Source organism: Chenopodium album, chromosome 2 (genome assembly GCF_948465745.1).
Source record: "Chenopodium album chromosome 2, dcCheAlbu1.1, whole genome shotgun sequence".
NCBI classification, from domain to species: Eukaryota; Viridiplantae; Streptophyta; class Magnoliopsida; order Caryophyllales; family Amaranthaceae; genus Chenopodium; species Chenopodium album.
The window spans coordinates 11,362,938-11,384,821 of NC_137835.1; the positions used below are offsets into that span (position 1 = coordinate 11,362,938).

At 33.7% G+C, this 21,884-nt stretch overlaps 4 protein-coding genes across 4 annotated transcripts; all 4 read right to left on the minus strand.

Moving 5' to 3' along the window:
- Positions 1–7,190: 7,190 nt before the first annotated feature.
- On the minus strand, positions 7,191–8,299 carry LOC145583033 (uncharacterized). The gene has a single exon (XM_081640143.1). It carries the CDS (start codon positions 8,146–8,148, stop codon positions 7,534–7,536), a length of 615 nt encoding a protein of 204 aa, XP_081496269.1. The 5' UTR covers positions 8,149–8,299; the 3' UTR covers positions 7,191–7,533.
- Positions 8,300–10,543: 2,244 nt separating this feature from the next.
- LOC145568430 (protein FAR1-RELATED SEQUENCE 5-like) lies at positions 10,544–12,282 on the minus strand. Its single transcript, XM_081627855.1, has 3 exons — positions 10,888–12,282; positions 10,658–10,766; positions 10,544–10,575 (listed from the first exon to the last, which is right to left on the minus strand). The coding sequence occupies exons 1-3, from the start codon at positions 12,280–12,282 to the stop codon at positions 10,544–10,546; spliced, it is 1,536 nt and encodes a 511-aa protein (XP_081483981.1).
- A 244-nt stretch (positions 12,283–12,526) lies between these two features.
- LOC145568441 (protein FAR1-RELATED SEQUENCE 5-like) lies at positions 12,527–13,015 on the minus strand. Its single transcript, XM_081627865.1, has one exon. The coding sequence runs from the start codon at positions 13,013–13,015 to the stop codon at positions 12,527–12,529; it is 489 nt and encodes a 162-aa protein (XP_081483991.1).
- Positions 13,016–19,430: 6,415 nt separating this feature from the next.
- Positions 19,431–21,662, minus strand: LOC145583039 (uncharacterized). The gene has a single exon (XM_081640154.1). The coding sequence runs from the start codon at positions 21,154–21,156 to the stop codon at positions 19,672–19,674; it is 1,485 nt and encodes a 494-aa protein (XP_081496280.1). The 5' UTR covers positions 21,157–21,662; the 3' UTR covers positions 19,431–19,671.
- Positions 21,663–21,884: the final 222 nt, after the last annotated feature.

Here is a 21,884-nt window from a genome sequence, read left to right on the forward strand (position 1 = left end):
TGTGTATATAATTTCCCTCATTAATCTTACTAACAACTAAACTAAGGCGTGCGCATTAACCACGCACCCTAGTACTCCTAGAATTATTTTTATTTTTTTTTTGAAAGAAGTCCTAATTAAAGGACACTAAATTTCATTAATATAAGTCATACGACATCTGCAATTGACAATGAACGATAATGAAAACGAATTTAACAAAATCAAACAAGAATTAATCAGGGAAGGGCTAAGAATCCAAATACATAAATATAACAATTTGACATATTCTCGATTCATTGTCTCATACAACTTTTTGAGTGGATCCGTCGTCGCTTCACAATTTTGTGAGAAAGTAAATTCTTGTGCTGATTCCGTAACCCGAATCCGAGCCATAATCAATAGTAGCCCCGCACAACTGGAGACCAAATTAAGCACAAATAAAACCTTGTCTTTCGAAGGAGTACGAAAAACCTTGTCTTTCGAAGGAGATCGAAAAAACCTTGTCTTTCGAAGGAGATAAACTCTTTCTTTCAAGGGAGACATTATTGTAATCTAAAACAAAAAACTTAAAAGAAAATATAGATTGGGGCTTTCCACCGGTGAAATCCGATGAAAGCCCCTTTAAAATTGACAATGGAGACTAGTTTTAGGAGAGAGAAGAGAGAAAAGGAGGCTGGGGTTTCTTAGTACTCCTAGAATTCTATTTGCTCATATCCTTTTCTTTTTTTTGTTTGAGTAAAATGCTCAATGCTTCCCTTAAAGACACGAACTATGGGTAAAAAAAAAAAAAAAAAAAAAGACACGAACTAATACAATAACTGGTGTATGGCCCGGGCGATGCCCTGGGTTGCTAGTATGTACTTCTTTAATTTGATAATTATGTTTGACTGATTATTTGAGCATTGTCTCGGGTGTTATTATATTTTTACCTTATATGTATTTATTTTCTAATCTTGTGAAATATAAATAAATTATATAACCTCTAATTTACTTAATATATGAAAGGAATATATAATGTTAATTATGTGAAATTTATAACATTAATCAAAGTTGGTTGAGATGGTAAATGTATAACATTTGTATTTTGGAGGTTACGGGTTCGATTCTCGCTCAAAGCATACTTTAAATAAATAAATAAATAAATAAAAACTCCGTAGAAGTAAATGCATATTCATTCAAACACGAGCTTTAATTTGAAGGCTACATTTATACTTAGTATATATAATAAGTGAAATGCTAATTACCGTCGTTCAAATTTATCGCCACTGCCATCATTTCAAGCAAAGTGACAATTTTGACCTTATTAAACCCTAACCCATTTTTCACCTTATTTTTTCACCCTAAATTAAGTTTGTGTTTCTCTCTCCTCAAACACCAATCATACACCATTTTTACCACACAACCACATATTCGGGGTTTATCAGGAAGCAATTGGCGGCGCCACCCCAGGCCAGGCAGCGGCCCCTGCAGCGCGACTTTTGGTGGTGGAGACGGCGCGAATTCAGGCATCGACGATGACAAAATAGGTGGAAAGAAGCTCTATTTTCTGACTTTTTTTTGTCTAATTTTCGTTTTTTTTATTCAATTAGTGGCGCAGGTAACCGGCGACGAAATCCGGATACCATTGCTGGTAATCAGCAACAAAATCCGATTAACCGTCGCTGGTAACCGGATTTGGCCTTCGGCTACCAGCAACGATAATCGGATTTGGCCTTCGACTACCAGCAACGATAATCGGATTTGGCCTCCGGTTACCAACGAAGGTAACCGGATTTGGCGTTCACTTACCGGGAGCGGCCAACTGGTTACCACCCATCGTAATTTAAATTTAAATTATTTTGTTTTTTAAAAGAAAATAGAGCAAATTTTGAACAATTTTAATTTTAATTATGCTTATATTTTTATTATATAATAATTCTAATTAATTATTATTAGTAATGTTAATGTTGTTGGATTTAGTTATCTTCAAAAAAAAAAAAAAATGTGTTGTTGGATATAGCGTTAGATTATTATTATTAAAGTTGTTGTGTATTATTGTTGAGTGATAGTTATTATTAATATTATGATTATTATAGTTAATATTATTTCTTTTAAATAAAATTATTGTAATTATTTTTATTATTAATGTTGTTGTTGTTGTTGTTGTTGTTGTTGGTTGCAAATATTTAGTTAATTTGGTTATGACAGTTGGCTAGGCTCAAAATGACGTTTGACCGTATTATTGATGGGTCGGGTGAGTGACTTACTAATTCTCGTGTAGTGACTGCTTCGGCTAGAAGACATAGGTCATCCGTTCCTATAGTCGAGGAAGCGTGTGTTGAAGATGAGGTTGAGGAGGGACGAGAGAGGGAGGACATGGAGGAGGAGGCGGAGTGGCACGAGGATCAAATTATGGATTTGATGGGTGATGATGGGAGTCCACGGTAACCGGTTTTGGGCTCCGGTTACCATGGTTAACTACCGGAGGTCAAAAATGATTACTGTCCATGGTAGCCGGAGGTCAAAACCGGTTGCCGTGGACGGTAACCGGTTTCCATCTCCGATTATGGCACGGTAATCGGAGGCCAAAACCGGTTACCGTGGACAACAATCGCAGCCCAAAAACGGTTATTGTAATGGTTAACCAGATTTTGACTCTGGTTGATCGTCATCAGCCAGTTTTGCCGGTCAATATTTCGAATTACAACCATCGGAAAAATGTCGTACTTGCTGAAAACGCGAGGATGCGTCACCGGTTCGTAATTCGTCGAGCCACCTCGATCACTTTCGATTTCTCGTCGACTTTCGCCGTCGTTTGTGGCTGTCTGGTGTAAAAGGTAGTGGTTGATACGATTGTGGTTGATGTTCTAATGTTAGAGAAAGAAATTGGGAAAAACTAGTAAGGGCAGGATTGTCAGTTTGCTTGAAATGATGGCGATGGTGATAAATTTGGAGGACGGTATTTAGCACCCCCTTACATAAACCAATAGCGCGATATGTCACACACTCACACTCACCATTTAGCTTTTTTTCCCCCTATCTATACTCTTGTATATATAATAACATAAACCAATAGCGCAACATATCACATTCACCATTTAAATTCTTTTCTTCCTATTATTTTATTAACATAAAGTATTTGGTGTGGCAAGCCGCACCAAAGAATTCGTGCGGCAACAAGTAATATATATCCTATAACGGATTTTACGCATACTCTATCAAATATTATCCTCCTCAAATACTACATATCCTCTAATAAACTGTACGTATTCTCTATCAAATGACACCTATACTTCACTACATACTACATCATATTCAATCCTCTAACAAACCTTACGTATCCTAGATAAATTGTACATTTCCTACTATCAAAAACTATATATCCTCTAACAAATAGTACATATCTTATAACAAATAATATACATCTTCCAACAAACTTTACATATCCACTAACAAATAACACATATCCTCTATCAAATAATACATATTCTTTATCAAATACTACATATCAATATATCATATATACTTGCCGCAAGAATTCTTTGATATGGCTTGACGTACCCAATACTTTCTCGTTTATTACACATTTATATTAAAATCATAGATAAAATTTATTTCATTACATATAATTTACATTAAGCCCGTTCAAATAAATAAATAAATAACATTAAGTCTTTCATATTCCCACTAACTTAAATATAGATTATACTATAATATTAAACGATTAAACATTGTAGACATTTCGTAACTTGCATAATTTAAGAAATAATAACTCGTATATGGAACGACCAAAAGGCTAGTTTGCCTAGTTATAAATAGAACTTCAATATACATAAGTTGAATGGAATCACCCTCAACTCCTCAAGAGTGTAGCCACTGTGCCTTTCACTTTGGTCAAAAGGTAGAACCTCAAGTTTATTTTGTTTTTAAACGTTAAATTAATTGAATAACTAATTTAGAGGTCTCATATTATCTCACTAAGGGTCTGTTCCGATTGACTGAACTGAACTGAACTGAACTTATTAATTAGTGATTTTTAACTACGGATTAGTGATCTTTGATTATTTATTGATTATTTATTACTATACATATGTGTATATACAAATGTACATATTATTATTAATATTATTATTATTATTATTATTGTTAATTATTGATTATTATTATTATTATTATTATTATTTATTGATTATTATTATTATTATTATTATTATTATTATTTATTGATGATTATTATTATTATTATTTATTGATTATTATTATTAGTATTATTATTTCAATTATTATTGTTATTATTATTATTATTATTATTATTATTATTATTATTTATTGATGATGATTATTATTATTTATTACTTATTGATTATTATTATTATTATTATTATTGTTGTTGTTGTTGTTGTTGTTGTTGTTGTTGTTGTTGTTGTTGTCGTTGTTGTCGTCGTTGTTGTTGTTGTTGTTGTCGTTGTAATAAGAGCTTAAAAGAATGAAATTTGGCTTTATATCATTAGCAATATCATTAGACGTAAATTAAGAGCTGAACTGAACTGAACCGAACCGAACTGAACTGAACTGAACTGAACTGAACTGAGCTGACTGAACTGAACTGAATTGAATTTCAACGGAAGAGAACAGGCCCTAAGGCTCTACATGTTTTTTTTTTTTGGGTTAGTAAGAAGGATCCTATTGGGCTAGAAGCTCTTACAAGTCTTTCCGGAGTTCCGAAAGAAAAAGGGTAAAGAAAGTCCACCCTAAAGTGTTTTTAGTGAAAATTAAACTCCAACCTTAAAAGTACAATCCTTACTATTAGAAGGAAATCTTTATTTCAAAGTGCGTTTAATAAACGATTAATCCCCAACCCCAAGTGACTCTATGGGTTGATGAGTCAAGAATCAGAATCGAAAAAGATAAACAAATCTAGGAATTCGTGTGACATACACGTGAAAGATTTGAATGCGGCACCTATAGACTAGCGTACCACGCTTGGGATTTGCATGTCACACAATTTGGAGAATAATGTTTTTTTTTTTTTGACAGGGAGAACAACAAAAGAAAACAAATAACTCAAAAAGACCACAAAAGAAATTCTCCAAATTTCTTTTGAAGAATAATGTTGTTCGTTGCCTATAAATTTTGGCCACAAACAATAAGGGGATGAATTAGAATAAAATACTACCTCTGTTTCTTTTTAGTTGACACGTATTTCTTTTTATGAAGTTATTTTTTTAGTTGACACGTTTCCTTTTGGAGTAACTTTTTTACCTTGTATTTACAAGCTACCCCACTTACTTTTTCATTCTCTCTCACTCTCTCTCATCTCCTTAATATATGCGCCTAAATCAAACGCGTCAACTAAATAGAAACGGAGGAAGTACAAAACTCACTGTATCATCCACTACTCAGTACTCAGTACTCACCCGTGACCCTTCACCCTACTAATTTGTGTGACACAAAAGTCGAAGGGGTGTCACAGGAGTCTTAAACTTGCATAACGATTACTTTTTAGATATAGTATTTGGATTTCATTCTCTTCCTAATATGTTTAATTTAGATACACATATTAAAGAGAGGAGATAGTAAGAGAAAATGTGATAAAGTAAGTGAGGTATGTAGTAAATACAAAATAAAAAGCTTACCCTAAAAGGAAACATGTCAATTAAATAAAAATTTAATCAAAAGGAATACGTATCAAATAAAAAACGGAGGTAAATATTTGTTTAGTTCTCTGTTGACATGTAAAGCAATCATTCTTTATTGAGCCCTAATTGAGTTTTTCTGGGTTGGATATGGATAATGGGAGAAAATAAAATGTATTGGGCTATTAAATGTCAAATGACCAGATTAGTAAATAAAAAAGACACATAGCGTCAATTTGGTAAAAAAACTTACTTTGTTGACAATTTGGAAAAAAAAAAAAAAAAAAAAACCTTACTATATGCGAAAATTTGGTAAAAACGATAAAACCCAGCGGCATTTAGACAAAAAAAATCTATTTTTCCGACAAACTCGTTAAAAATCATAATTTAATTTTTTTTTTTGTTTTGAAATTAATTTTTACTTTTAAATATTTTGAATTATTATGTCAATTTTTTTTTTTAAATCCTGATACCAAATTTATTTCCTATCCCTTTTTAAGAAAAATTCATTAATAGGGGGTATGTTACTTAAGTGAAATTGATATTTAGTATGTTTTTTTTTTTTTTTTTCTTAAAATTGTTATTTCTATAAAAAGGGTTGGTAAAAAACCACGAAAAACGAACTTAATTAAGTATTTGTGAGTAATTTGTTGTATTTTTTTTTTTTTTTTTTTTTTTTTTTTGTATTTCTTGGGTTAAATGTCGCCTGAAATAATTTTATTTACCAAATTATATTGTCACTTAGGGTTAACTTTTTTTTACTAAATTGTCGCTGGAGTTATTGTTTTACCAAATTGTAGCTAACAGTCTTTTTTATATTCAAAAATGATTTGGGCTAATAAGGAAGGCTAAAATAGATTAGAAAAAGCTGGATTTGACTCATTTTCAAGCTTAAGAGGTTAGTCAAACAAGGGAGATTGGAGAATAATGTTATCCCTACTCGCATTTTGGATGTTGCTTTGAATGATTTATTAATATAATCCCTTTGATGATTTTCTATTAAAAAAAATGTTGACATCAACTTGTTATTTATAAAGGACTTGATAATTAAATAAAACAAAAAGACAAAGAACACAAATTTTGAATTAAAAATACCTTACAAAAATATGGGGCCATTTTTGTATGTAATAATGGTGATGTATCAATAAAAGTTACCCGTTTATTAAAAAAAAAAAAAAAAAAAAAAAAAAAAAAAAAAAAAAAAAAGGAGCCGCACTAAGGATAAAAGCATGCCAAAATATTGATTCAAAAAATTAAAAGGATTGAAAGTACTCCCACACAACTTTGTCATGATTTATTTGAAACCTTTTATTTTCCATTCGAGTTCTCAAACTAAGCGCATTAAAAAATTTAACCTATAAATATATATCAATTTGATGTATCATGTATGTACCACTATTACTTTTTTTTTTTTTTTTGAGGGAATGTACCATTATTACTTTGCTACAATTGAATATTCTTATTAACAAAGAAAGTTAATTGTGGAACTAAATGAAGTGTTTAACTAGTGTACACAAACTCCATAAATAGAATTCAAATTGTGAAGCGGTAAATATGGCTTGGTTTTCTTCTTACATATTGAACTTTATTATCACTTTATTAAAAATGAAAAATGAAAAATTTAAAAGCAAAGACAATCTACTTTCAATCTTTCATTGCTCCTATTCTAACAACTCCTAGAAATGTAATAATAAGTAATAAATAAATAAAATTGAGGAGCATTTTCAAATATTAAAAGACAAAAAAAAAAAAAAAAAGTGCTAAGCTATTAAGCAACGTAACATATATTCTAAAATGGAACAAATTAAGAAAAGAAATGTATACACAAAAGTATACCCATTAATTAATTTATACCAACCTACTTTAAAATTTTTGTATTTTTTGTTTACAAATTTTCAAAGAATAAACTAAGAAAAAAAAAAAAAAAAAAAAACCTGTTTTATTTTGATTTAGAGTTACAATGAGAATCCGCAGTATAACTCCCATCACCCTGAAATTTGAGCTCACAACTCAAACGCAACCAGAATTTGACCGATTTAATCGGTCCAACCCTCCATCTTGTTCTTGTATATCCCATTAAATCAAATGAAATTCTATTTTGCTTCAACGATCGATCTACTATAGCCGAGTGTTGTGGATCCAATGGTATTGAATACGATTTAACATCATAGTTAAAAATCGCGCTATCATTCTTGTCTACGTTGAATGGTAGATTTTTCAACCTAGCAATTTGTATATCATGGAAGCTGAGGTAGTACGTAAAATCCGAAAAGCTAGCGCGTGCTCCAGTATTATCATTTTCGGCCTGAAAAACTATGTTCATCTCGGTGTTAAGGACACCGGCTTGACTATACTCGAATTTATCTAGGTGTGCATACGTAACTTTAACAAAGGGTATACTTGGATGTAGGGCAAGGTACCCTACGAACACAACAATGCCCAAAATAATAACAATGACCGTGCAAAAGGTGCAGATTATGGCTGCACACCATATCAACGGGTGGGTGCGGCGTTGGTTGTGGTGGTGGATGTGGCCGTGGCCGTGATAAGGCATTGATGACAAAGAATGGCGGTTGAGAAATGAATGGTGGGAAATTTGGTAACGTTCGGCATTAAGCCAACGTTTATAAGAAAAGAAGAGATGTTAGGCAACGTCGCGATTTAGTTATGTAGGGATGGTGGTGTGATGATGTTAGTAATGTTTTGGGAAGGAGAAGGAAGAAGATTGAGGTATGAGAGGTTCCTGCTCTTAATTGGCAGGGAAGGTTTAGGTATCTTCTTTTCCTCAAGGTAAAGTTTGTGTATAATTAAGGGTAGGTTGGAATGTTAGACTACTTTAGAATATTATATTTTGGATCTTAGGAATCTTTATTATGGTATGTTTTTATTTGTTAAAATGATTTTAAATAATAATCGTACGTTAAAGGATATGGGTTTAGACTTTAGGAGGGAAAAAATTGTTCTTTATTTGTTGTTGTTGATCAACATATTTTTTTTTTTTTTGAAGTGTTTGAGTACTAAAGACAAGAAAATACCATGCTTGCTCTAGAAAATATCACTGTGTGGTCCTTTTTTAATTTTTATGTTTATAAAATCTTTTAATGTGAAAAGATCTATTTTTGGTTTTGCAAGTACTTCATTGGATTTTCTAGATAAAGTAAATACATGTACAAAGGTAAGGAAAATGATTCTTTCCAATAAGAAATATGTAATCCCTCCATTTTTAAAAACTTGCTCCACTTTTCATTTGCGGCCGTTTTTAAATACTTGCTCTATTTCCTTTTTTACAAAGTTCTTATAATATTTAATTAATTTCTCTCACCTAATGGGCCCAACATGTATTCTCTCTCCTCCAATTCTCTCCACTACTTTTGTCTTTTAAATTTTTTAATTCTTCCACCAACCCCACTACCTCCATATTCTATTATTTTCTACAATTTCTCCTAAAACTCCGCGCATGGAGAAATAGAGCAAGTATTTAAAAAAGGGGGAGTATAAAATAAAAATTATACATAAATAAATTTAAATAGCCAAGGAAAATAATAATTCAAAGTACGTAGTATCATATCAAAACAACAATATTCCCTCAAAAAAATATCAAAACAGCAATAAATGATCTTGTTATTACAACTTTCGCCATAATATATATCAGCCTTGATCAGTAAAATAATTTAAATTGAAAAAAAAAATATCAATGAATTCTATTATATTAGCCTAAATAGAACTGTAAGTCATTATATATATATATATATATATATATATATATATATATATATATATATATATATATATATATATATATATATATATATATATATATATTGGGATTTGCTAGAATGAGAAATAAGAAATGAGAAAAGAAATCTCCACCCTTAGATTTTAGTAACCACCAACGGCTCAGATTAGAACATTAAAAATTCACCCTTCTCTTTCATCCCCCTCCCACGTTTCTATTTCATATGTATGGCTGGTTTCCTTTCTTTCTCTCTCCTCTCTTTTCTCTTTCCCTTATTTCTGTTTCCTTTAAACTTATCTTTTTTTCCATTTACATTGGCTCTTAATTTATGCAAGCAACAACTCCCACCGACTGAAGACCAATTCAAGGTAAATTTGACGGTTTTTTTCCCTTTTTTTTTCACAATTTTACTTTTGGGGGTCCCAATTAAAGTTATTGGGGTTCCCAATTAAAGTTATTGGGGTTTCCAATTAAACGTTTCTTATTGCTTTTGATCAATCATAATTTTAGTTTCAGGGATCTGCAATTAAATAAAGTTTTTGATTTTTATTTTACAAATTCTACAATATTTGTTAATTATGGTTTTTAAAAAGGAAAATGCTATACATAGCCCTTAGGGCTACATATAAGCATTAATAATACTCTTGAAAACTGTTTAAATTTAGAAAATCATGACAAATTCACACTAATTACACCGATCTACGCGTGTTTTTGTCATGAATTCCTAATTTTATACAATTTTCTAGAGCGTTTTTAATGCTTATATATAGCCCTAAGGGCTATGTATAGCATTACCCTTTTAAAAATTGTTCTTTTTTACCCAAAATTTGTGTTTTTTGATTCATTTGTTACGAAACCTATGATACTCTTGGAAATGGTTAGTGGCCTAGTGCCTTGATATATTGGTTGTTGTGCTTACTGATTAGTGGAATAAGAAACATATTAGCTCCTTTTTTTGAGATCTAAAATATATACTACGTAATAGGCAGAGTTACTCTTGGTTGTATCATTTTTTTTTGCATTCATAAGTTGAATTTTCGGATATTATTAGATAACAAAAAATGATTTTGTGAAACCTATTAGCTCAAACGGTAGAGCATTGTGCATTTGCACAAGGTTGTGGGTTCGATTCCCTCATGGGTTATCAGTTAGTCGTAATTTGTTGTTTCCTGAGTTATAGTTTTGGCATTATTGCATTAATCATATACTGAAATCAATATAGCAATGGAGCATGTAAAAATGGAGCTGAACCAAATAGAAATGCAGATAATAATTATTCAAGATAAATATATATCTGTCATTCAATCCCAATCACAAAATCAATTACATGTCCATGTGAGACAAAAAATGGAATAACTCTGCAAACATTCAATAGCCAAATTAAACCCAACACCGTCTGAAGTGCCTATATCTTGATAAGCATCACAAGCACCAACCTGTAAGGGCAAAAGGTTATAAAATAGTTTAACATAAAAAAAATAAAAAAATAATGCTAACATCATAAATAAGAAATTATATTGTTAATAAGGAATAACTAACCAAAGAAGAGAATCAAACCTCTTTCATAGGGCAATTGCGACTATCATGTTGTGCATATTTTCCACATGATTTACAGAGTCTCTGTCGCTTTTGCTTATCTTCAATAGCCTTCTCTTTCCCACTTGGAATTCTCTTGCCACTTCCTTTAGTTATTGAATGCTTTGGTGGATGAATATCAATTTTCACTGGAATGGTAGACTCCACATATGCTTCCAAATCATTTGTCTTGTTATCTACACAAACATTGGTACTCTCGAGCAAAGATTTTTTTAAATCTATGATCCCATTCCTTAAAACACGAATTTTATCAATATCATAATCGACCAATTCTGCACAACCATGAAAATCTTTCCATAACTCAGATATTTCTATATTAGCAAGTTGAATTTGAGAACAACCTTCATCTACAACAGTATCCATATCAAATATAAGTGAGCAAGTTGCACTTTTAGTCCATCTGTGAACAATATAATATGATGGTATTGCATCAATTCCTCTGCCCTTGAAAACACAAAGAATATGACGACATGGAATGCCATCTTGTTCAAATAACTTACATGAGCAATGAGCCACATTGTCCAAAGTATTATAAGATACAATTCTTTGCTTTGGTTTCCAAGGATTACTGTCATGAACTTCAAATATTATACTTCCATTTTCCTCTTTGGTCTCCTTAACTCCACAATACATACAAGAACACCAAAATTCCTTTTGAAAGACATAAAAATTTGCATGAGTATAAATATCTCTTGCATGCTTTTCTATACTATGATTTGTCTTCAATATAGGAAGTGAATGTGATGTGTCATGATTAGATTTTTTTTGGTTATGCCTCTGCCTGTCGATAATACTTTCATATCGAACCCAAAATTCAACCAAATTGAGCCACTTATCTGTAAGACTACCAAATACCGAATTTTCACTTTCAGAAATAGAAGTTGTTCTAAATAAACCAGCCAAGAACAAGTCTTTGAAGTATGCAGGTATCCATGAGTGTCGTATCTCGTACATAGAAGAGAACCACTCGTTTTTTGTGAGCTCAAACTCATTAACAACTTGTGTCCAACTATGCTCAAATTCCTCTGGAGTCTCTGATTGCCACACACATGATTTAAATTTATCTTGAAAATCCTCGTTACTATTAAAACTTCCACCTACCTTCTCAGAAACTTTTTTTAAAATATGCCACATGCAAAATCGATGAGAAGAGGTATCAAATATATTTTTTATTGCAGCTTTCATTGCTGGATCTTGATCGGTGATTATGCATCTAGGTTTATGACCACCCATTGCTTCTAAGAACTTCTCAAACAACCAAGTAAAGGATTCAGTTTTCTCATCACACAAAAATGCAGCACCAAATGTAATGCATTGTCTATGATGATTTCTTCCGGTAAATGGAGCAAATATCATTGAGTATTTATTTGTTCCATATGTCGTATCAAAAGAGACAATATCACCGAAAGTGGCATAATTTTTTCTCCCAATGCCATCAGCCCAGAAAAAAATACTTTAACCGATGTTCATCATCTACCTCATATGCAAAATAATAAGAAGGATCAAGTTCTTTTTTTCTTTCAAAATTCTCTTTAAACATCTGTGCATCATAATCACTGATCATAATTTTAAGTCCTGTTTGATAATTTTGAAGGTCTTTTTACGTACATCCAACTTTATCATATCCTCCAACTTGATGTTTAATCAACTGATATGCTTTGGCAGGTCCTATATTGGCTCGACTACATGTGAATAAAACAGCCTTATGCATAGAATTAACCTTTCTTGCCGATCTCAAAAGGTGTCTCTTTGTAGGAGTTGCAAGTGCATGGGTATGGTGCTCAACAAGCTCCTTAATCTCATATTTACCCTCTTCCGTTCGCTTGATTTTGATTTTGGCACCACACCCTTCTCTTGTTTCTTTCAACCTTTTAGATTTACCCCCATTCATAGATTGATTTGTAGGTTGATTATAACCTTCTTTAGAACACAAAAAATATTTCCATATAACAAAACCAGTCTTCTTATCTTTCACCTCCGTCGAAGACCTAACGCTAAAACCAATATTATGTGCATACCGTTTGTAAAATTCTGCTCCTTCATCTAAGTTATTAAATATCATTCCTAGTGATGGCCTGACATTATCCATTGCCTTGATTGCCTTCATAAGGGGTAACAATAAACATGTATCGAATAAGTAAAAGATATTATAATTGATGATGTAATTAAAAAATACATTAATGGTGTGCTATTGTTAGATACTACAGAGTATGAAATTTTAAGCATTTTTTATTAATGAAATAAAAATTGAATGTATGTACCTATTCCATATAAACACACAAAGACAATAATCAATCAAAGAAAACCCCAAAATCATGTACTATCTAGTTAACCACTTGATTTGATATTAATAAAAAAAAAAAATGCAAACAAACGAACAAGAATTATTCAAGCCAACAATTATCAAGTCTAGGTATTATTAAAAAAATAAAAAAAACAAATACCAGTCCATACCTCAATTGTGATTGAAATTGTTGGTCAAAGCAGCAAGATAATACTATTGTAAAGGTGCAATTTTTGTCCTTTTTGCCGATCACATAATTTTTTGGTCAATTGATCAATTAAAGGAGAATGAAGAGCTTATTGAAAAAAAAGGAACTGAAATAGAAACGTGGGAGGGGGATGAAAGAGAAGGGTGAATTTTTAATGTTCTAATCTGAGCCGTTGGTGGTTACTAAAATCTAAGGGTGGAGATTTCTTTTCTCATTTCTTATTTCTTATTTCTTATATATAGGGATTTGCTAGAATGAGAAATAAGAAATGAGAAAAGAAATCTCCACCCTTAGATTTTAGTAACCACCAACGGCTCAGATTAGAACATTAAAAATTCACCCTTCTCTTTCATCCCCCTCCCACGTTTCTATTTCATATGTATGGCTGGTTTCCTTTCTTTCTCTCTCCTCTCTTTTCTCTTTCCCTTATTTCTGTTTCCTTTAAACTTATCTTTTTTTTCATTTACATTGGCTCTTAATTTATGCAAGCAACAACTCCCACCGACTGAAGACCAATTCAAGGTAAATTTGACGGTTTTTTTTCCTTTTTTTTTCACAATTTTACTTTTAGGGGTTCCCAATTAAAGTTATTGGGGTTTCCAATTAAACGTTTCTTATTGCTTTTGATCAATCATATATATATAACTTAGTGTGATAATCATCTCAGACGTTGTATTATTAGTTTAAATCATCATTAGTTTCATAAATAAGGTGTACTTTACCATTCATATGTACTCAAAAGCAAATATTTTTAAAATAGGTAGAACTAAAAAGAACAGACATAGAACATCTTTCTAGATATAGAAGCATTCTTTTTCATATTAAGTATAATAATTAGTTGTTGAAATGTCAAATGTTAATTAATACAAGTACTTCAGTCAACACTATACTTTGCCGTTACTATAAGATGCTAGTTCTAAACTTCATTGTTCTTTAGCTTGGAGCAATGTCCAATATATAACAAGGATTCAAGGCAATGGGGGTTACGGCGTTTCGCTATCCACCTAATAGGCTGATACTTGGCCACTACACCTCAATGTAACTCTTCAAAGGGGAATTCAATGACTCTTACCTATATTACTTGATTGCTAGAATATCAGATATCACACTTCAAAATCTGAACTGAATTTTACAGTTTTCACAGCAAAATTTCAGGAACAATGGCTAATGCTAATAAAAAGAGAGAAACACGTTATCAGGACAGCGTAAACCTGTTATTCATCACTGTCACACTTGAGTTATCAGGACAGCTAATACAAATAACACAGGCAGAGATGCTCTGAAGGCAACTTAAGGGAAGATTAGATGCAGGCAAGTCGGAACCTTGGTACCTTTCTACAGTCATATACAAACTTTATGAATCCCCGTATAACAGAAGCTGAAAATTTGATGAGGCATAAAGAAGGTAGCAGAGCATAATACAAGTCTGTTACCAACAGTTAGTCTTGAAGCTACAATAAACACAGACACACACAGCTGCCTGATGCAACTCCAACATAATACATTTATAAGATAAAACTGCCAGTCTACCAGCCAAGTATATGTACGAAAAACAAAATGTCTTACAGAATATGTCAGCCACCTGAGGAAACAATTCAATCTGGTTATGATCATTAATCACCAGCAAAAATTTAATTTGACTTATCAAGTGCAATCACAATCAACACATGCTAATCACAAGGTGGCATTAATGAAATTCTCAGAGTCTTCTGTTGTGCATACGTACCTACAACAGCACTAGAATTCTCACAGGTGGGATCTTCTCTTCTTTTATCCTTTTTCCAGCCAAAGAAGCCCGAAGCTTCTCAAATACCACAGTAAGGAAAGGAAGAAGTGAGCTCCAACATGGAGGATAGTGGATAGATGCAACTCCCACAATAATCACATCTCACGCAGTTTCATCCACAACTCACAGGAGATTTGTTAGCACTAGAATCACAGATAATCAATAGTGATAATCTGCCACAGGAGATGTTTCAGGGTAGCAAATTAAAATCAGGATTAACCCATGCTTCTACGAAGTTCCGGCTCTAAGAAGGGTGGGGGGCCTGGGGGGTGGATGTAAGTAGTCGTATCCCCGCAAGGCTGCAACTATACATCTTTGTCCATGGTTCTACATGCAATGACTGGCCTCCTTCTCCAGAATGAATAAGAAAGTGGAGGCAGATAATAAGCCATATCGATGTTTAATGGTAAAACGCTAACTATAATTGCCTACTACCACGGTCAATTCATGAAATTTTCACTCTCTGGTACATCTTTGTCCTTCATTTTAGTTGATACCTCAAAATCCAATTTGCTATACAAGCCAAAATGCTTATCTTCTTCTTTGGAGCAACAATTACCAAACCTTCAAAATTTACATATATAACTTTCTCTACTTAGTATCCTTTGATGTAAGTGCAGATGTTCATTCCCATAGCTGAGGAAATCCTGCAGGAGTTAATTCACAGAGGCAATATCAACCAATGACATGCTGTAATCACCTGTGAGAGTTCCCGATTTCCATACCATCTTTGTCTCTGCCAGTGGATATAACTTTTAAATTCCGAAAAAATATTTAAAACAAGACATATACGCACCAACACAAACCAATATACCTTCTATGTTAACGGCTGACTATATGAGTGCTATAAGTATTGCATGTCTCTCTTCCAATATCTGCTTGAGAAAATTTCCTAGAATACGAAAAAGAACCAATCTATGGACTCAGAGGAGTCACTTCTCCACTGTCTCTTTCACACCAGCACCAGCCCTATTCTATGTCAAAATGTCTTTGTAACTTTTGCACAAGAAAAGTTTTTAACATCTACTATTAGAGTGATGGTGTTGATGTGGTGAATGGGTGTAAGAAAAAGGTAGAGAGATCGTAAAAAAAAAAAAAAAAAAAAAAAAGTGGATAAGGTAAAAGAGAGTGATTGGAAAGGTGTAAATATTGTAGTAAAAGGAGTTTGCCAAAAATGAAATAAAGTGAAAATGTAAAGAACATTAAAAAACGGACGAAAACGACAAGTGTTAAGAGCTTTCAGAAACAGACATAGTATTTGTTAGGACATTAAGCATATGAGCTTAAAAGACAAGGACTCAACAGGGGAAAAAATAAAGAAAGAAGCCAGAAATAAGTAACACCAGAAAAGCTTATGTAACAACCAATAAAACAAATCTAAAGAGAGAGAGAGAGAGAGAAAAAACACTTGAGGTTCTACACCCCACATTTATATCTACCTAGCCCCACATTTATATCTACCTAGCAGTATATGGTTACTTACAGAGTCATAGTAGAAGCAACTGCAAGGTATAACAGTCCAGTGCAACCGTTATTAAAGAACCATTAACACAATGTTAAGAGATGAACACTAGCAATAATTCATTGTTAAGCAACAGTCTTAGTAAAGGCACCCACACTTTCCTCCGTGCACAATTCAAGATCAATCCTCAAGTTTTACTCCAAATATATTTTTTTTCTACAATTCAAGATCAATCCTCAGGTTTTCAACCCTTACCTACAATTAATGACTTAGAATCATTACCTGCGCTAGACTCATCTACTAAAACAATATCAACGGAAAACACCATACACTATTGTCACCAAATCAACATGACTCCTCATCTAGTGTAGACTATCTCAACTTATAGTTGAAATTTGCATGAGGAAAGCACAACAAATCAAGATATTGTGAAACTAGATGGGAGGCAAATGAACAGTGGTGAGTGTTTTAAGAATTCTTACAGTATTACATAGCTACCTAATTCCCTATTCCCTAATCTTCCAGGAAGCTACAAGTCAAAAAGGGCGAATTAATACATGAATGCTGTACACATTGGCCTAATTTAATAAAACCAGCCTACTAGATATCAATGCTATCAAATTATCTACCTGGGCCTGATCTAATAATGCTGAATCAGGTAACAATGGTCTATCACCTAGAATATTGGAGATATAAACCTAGAAGTGCTACAGGTGAAAGTGAACTTTTCTAGGAAAGTTGTTCGTCCGACTATGCCACACAGACAGGAATATCAAGCTCTCCTTGAAATGAATTTACTTTCCCACACTCTCAATTAATAAAAATTGTCCCCAAAAGGGCCAAAACAATTTGCTGGTGGAAATGCATTACCAAGAAGTTCATATGTGACATTTCAAGGATAAATTTACTATTTTCTAAATGTTGTCAACACAGACTTTACTGTACTATTAATATCTTTCATGAACAAGTCCACAGAACACACATAAGTCGTGAGAATCATGACTGGTAGAAAGAAAGATCTCCAAATCACAAGATAGAATTCCTAGAACTCAAGATGGTAAGAAACTTAAGCTATACAAGAAAATGTGAGAAGTTTTAAGCATCAAGTGATTTATGTCTGTATGAAGTGGACTAATTACTAAACAATAAGCCGCCAAACATAATCAGCATTTTGATGAAACAAATTATGGAGGTGCACATCAGTCAATTTTTTTAAAAAAATTATACAGTGCAGTCTCACTTCAATTAGGCACACCAAAGCCCACCCAAGGAGCGCCTAGACGTAATAGGATCCCTATTGCATTTGTGTGTCTTGGGTTTTTTGTACATTGAATCAACCATAGCAAAAGAAAAGAATCATCACAAACAAATGTTGAAAACATTACATTTATGACATTGGCAAGTCCAATAGGCATAGATGCAGAAAGAGGAAATTAAAAAAAAAAAATATTGTAAGGAAAAAATCCAAAACAATCACAGAGAAGCTATGATAGACAAGCAATATGATTCTATACTTCAACCGCCCATGTGCCGAACAGGATCAAAAATCAAGAATATTTCTGAATAAGAAAAAAAACAAAAGAGGGACTAAGAATTTTAATCAAAAAGAAAAAAATATTTTCTGAAAAAGAAAAAAACAAAAGAGGAACTAAGAATTTTAATCAGCCTTGAGCCCTTGACAGCATGGTAAAGTGAAAATAAGGGTCAAAAGATCACCAACTATAGCTGCAACGAAGCATTAAGAAACTTCATGTCTCTTTGATGCAAAATTAAAGAACGTAGAAGCATTACAGAGTTCACAAAAGTTACTATATATGACGAGGGAGGTAGCAGAATTTCTCATCTTCTAGATAAAGGAGGCAACGCCAGATTAAAAGACAGCAGCAGCATGACAAAGGAAGATCGAGATGCTCTCATCTCCTAGCTTGGGTCTGGGCTTCAAAATTAAGGAGAAACCTCCTAGCATTTGAACAGGGCTTTCCATCAAGGACAGCAAAATATCATCCACCTGTAGCATCAAGATGGCCTTCAACCTCACTGTTTGGCTTTCCTCCCTATCTAGAAGGAAAGAAGATTCAACCAACTTTGAGATATTATGATGAAGGGAGCGTACCTCAATTGATAGGGTTTAAATGAATTCTCCAGTCCAGGAAACGCAGCAACCAGGAAAAAATGCTTCCTAAATAAGTGAGTCCTCGGGAAAAAAATACTTTGGGCAGCTTAGGCAGTTGAAAGACTTGGAACCATCAACTCAAACAGTGGGAGAACGATGGTGATTAGCAAGCTTCGGAATCTTCAGTAGGCATCTTCAGTAAATTTTGCGAGTGCACTTAGCTCCTACATTACAATAAGTTGTTCCGGACTTGGAATAATGACATCCAGACTCCACAAGTCATAAGGAAAAGTCTTAAGGAGTGTACTACAGAACATTTGTTTTCTTTCACAGAAGACACCTTGGAGGCTAAAAAGCAGGAGGGTTGATGCAGATAATACAAAGAGTTTAAAAAATCTGCACAGCTGACTGGCAACAGCAAACATATAACACATGCTTTCACCAGGGAACATTACTACAGAGTACACTATCTGTAGCTAAGGAAAGGTATGTTCAAGACAGAATAGTTGAAATGAACAGCATGACTGAGGAGCAGAAGGCAATTGTAAACGTACGTTAACGTATACCTTTCAGTGTTCGCGAGTGGAATTTGAATAGAAAAAGGACGAAAAAAATAATAAGGGGGAGCAAGGCAGGAAAGTTTTGCCAAAGTAATAAACAAAAGAAATAACCTTATATCAAAAAAGCCTTTTCAATTACAGCTGCAACTGCATATAAAATGGAGAAGAACCACTAATACGCTGCTTGATAGAATAACAGAAGGGGGATGGCAGAGAGAGAGAGAGAGAGAGAGAGAGAGAGAGAGAGAGAGAGAGAGAGAAAGAGGATAAAGTGTCAACAAAAGAGGATAAAGTGTCAACACTTGTACGAAGCTTTCCACCTCCTCTCAAGGCTATCTTAAGTATGAAGCTTTCCACCTCCTCTCAAGGCTGTCGTAAGTATCTCTTGTACTCCTGCCCTCTTTGTAGAAGATCTTTTGCAATGTCCTCATCGTGGATTCATATATAATGATCCTCTGATCCAGCATATCATAGGCAGACCTCTTCAACTCTGAGAAACGACGAACCTTACACAGCCCCATGAGGAGCACATTAGCACATTCATCAACAGGCATCACTCTATTAGCAAGAACAAAGTTCCAAATCTCAACCCCTGTCTCTGGATCATCACGTTCAAATAGCATCTCGATAGCTGCAGCACAATTAGCCACTGTAGGAAGGACTTCATTCTTTGTCATCTCTTTGAAAAAGCTGGCCACCTCACGAACCTTCTTGTTCTTTACCAGACATTCGAAGATCATATTATAAGTTAGCAAGTCGGGGAAGACTCCATAAAATGGCATCTCATCAAGAAAGCGGAATGCATTGTCTACATCATTGTTGTTGCACAGCAGGCCAATCATGGCATTAAATGTAATCAAATTGGGCATTATGCCACTACTCACCATTGTATCCCACAAAGGTACAGCATGGGTTGAATCATTCTGCTTAACTAGAATATCAAGAGCATTGGTAAAGAATTTCAAACCTGGTAAGCAGCCTTTCCCTTTCATCACTTTGAGAAACTTGACAGCTTCATCAACTTGTGATCCACGAACAAGAGTCATCAAAAATGCATTGTAAGCCGCCATGTTCTTCTCATCCCAACCAACACGAACCACCATCTCCCCAAACGTGGTCTTAGCCTTGGAAACATTGCCCTCTTTTTCCCAACCCTCTAACAAAATAGCAAAGGTATCCCCATCCGGTGGAACCTTCACCTTAATTTTGTCAAAGAAATTGTAAGCCCTTTGAGTTTGATCCTTCTCTCGACAAATAGCACTCAACAAGGAGTTCACTGCAACCACATCGGGCTCAACCCCATACTTCTCCATCACATCGAAGGTCATAACAGCATCATCAAATTTCCCAACCGCACAATAGTTCCCAAAAACAGACACAAAGGTGGGAAGGGAAATTAACCCCTCTTCCTTCATAGACCTAATAGCAGCCCATAATTGATCAAACATCTTATTCTTCCCTAGCAAATCAACCATCAAATTCCAAGCATAAACCGACGGTTTATGAGCAAGCCCCGCCCAACGAAAGAAGCTCACAGCAGCATCAGGGCTACCATAGGAGAGCTTAAGCACCTCCTCGACAAGCTCAGGGCTAGGGGTGATGGCACTGCTAATCAACGCAGCTTCGATATCTGATACCGGGGTTCCATATATAATATCACATAGAATTCTAGTTCTAGGGGTCACATAAGGAACATCAAGGTAAGTTGGGAAACTACTTTTCCCTTGATTTCCACGCTGTATGCTTTCTGGGTATTGCGATTTTGATAAAGGAGGAACTAATCTTGAAGTATAATTGAAATTATAAATATCACCCATGTCACAAAATTTGTTCTTGTTCTTGTTCTTGTTATTGTTCTTCGATTCAAAGTTTCAAACCCTCACAACATTAGGGCAAATAAACTAATATTTGATTCAACAATGATAGAAATCATGAAAAATGTTAAACCTAAACTATACCAATCAATCAAATTGCATCAAATGGGCAATTTATGCACAGAAAAAGCGAAAAAGATGAGTAATTTAGCAGCGATTTGAAGAGTAGAATCGCTTACTGGATTTGCTTCAGGATTAAAATTTGTTCTATGCTGCGAAAATACCAATGAAAAGTTTGTGTTTTTGATGAAATTCAACGCCGGAGTTGTGGATTTGCCGACGACTGTAACTGCAAATAAAGGTCAGGCTCTCAGGGAGTCAGGATCCTTTCTCAACGAACCTCGAAATTTGTGTTATTGTCCCAGAAACTTAAAACAAATTCGGAAATTATATTTTGTAGGCTTCTTTACTACGGTGGCGTGAAGACACTAACGCTTTCAAAACCCGGACTGGAATCAATTGACTATGGTCGTGTTCGGCGTTAGCTTTTGAGTAGCTTTTAGGTAGCTTTTAGTGGTTTGACTAAAAAATGTGAGTGTTTGGCAAAGTAGTGGTTAGAGTAGCTTTTAGTGGTGGAGGTAGCTTTTGTGAAAAGTTAGAAACATTAGCTTTTGAAATTAGAGGTAGTTTTTCAAGTAGCTGTTGAAAATTTAATCTATAGTTTTAAAAAT

What these genes read in the sequence shown, in the direction of transcription:
- LOC145583033 (XM_081640143.1), bottom strand. Translation starts at nt 8,148, where the DNA reads ATGCCTTATCACGGCCACGGCCACATCCACCACCACAACCAACGCCGC.
- LOC145568430 (XM_081627855.1), bottom strand. Translation starts at nt 12,282, where the DNA reads ATGATATTTGCTCCATTTACCGGAAGAAATCATCATAGACAATGCATT. An exon ending in GCAATTGCCCTATGAAAGAG is followed by an intron (nt 10,767 to 10,887) that starts GTTTGATTCTCT and finishes TTGCCCTTACAG; the next exon opens with GTTGGTGCTTGTGATGCTTA. An exon ending in TTTTTGTCTCACATGGACAT is followed by an intron (nt 10,576 to 10,657) that starts GTAATTGATTTT and finishes TATTTGGTTCAG; the next exon opens with CTCCATTTTTACATGCTCCA.
- LOC145568441 (XM_081627865.1), bottom strand. Translation starts at nt 13,015, where the DNA reads ATGGATAATGTCAGGCCATCACTAGGAATGATATTTAATAACTTAGAT.
- LOC145583039 (XM_081640154.1), bottom strand. Translation starts at nt 21,156, where the DNA reads ATGGGTGATATTTATAATTTCAATTATACTTCAAGATTAGTTCCTCCT.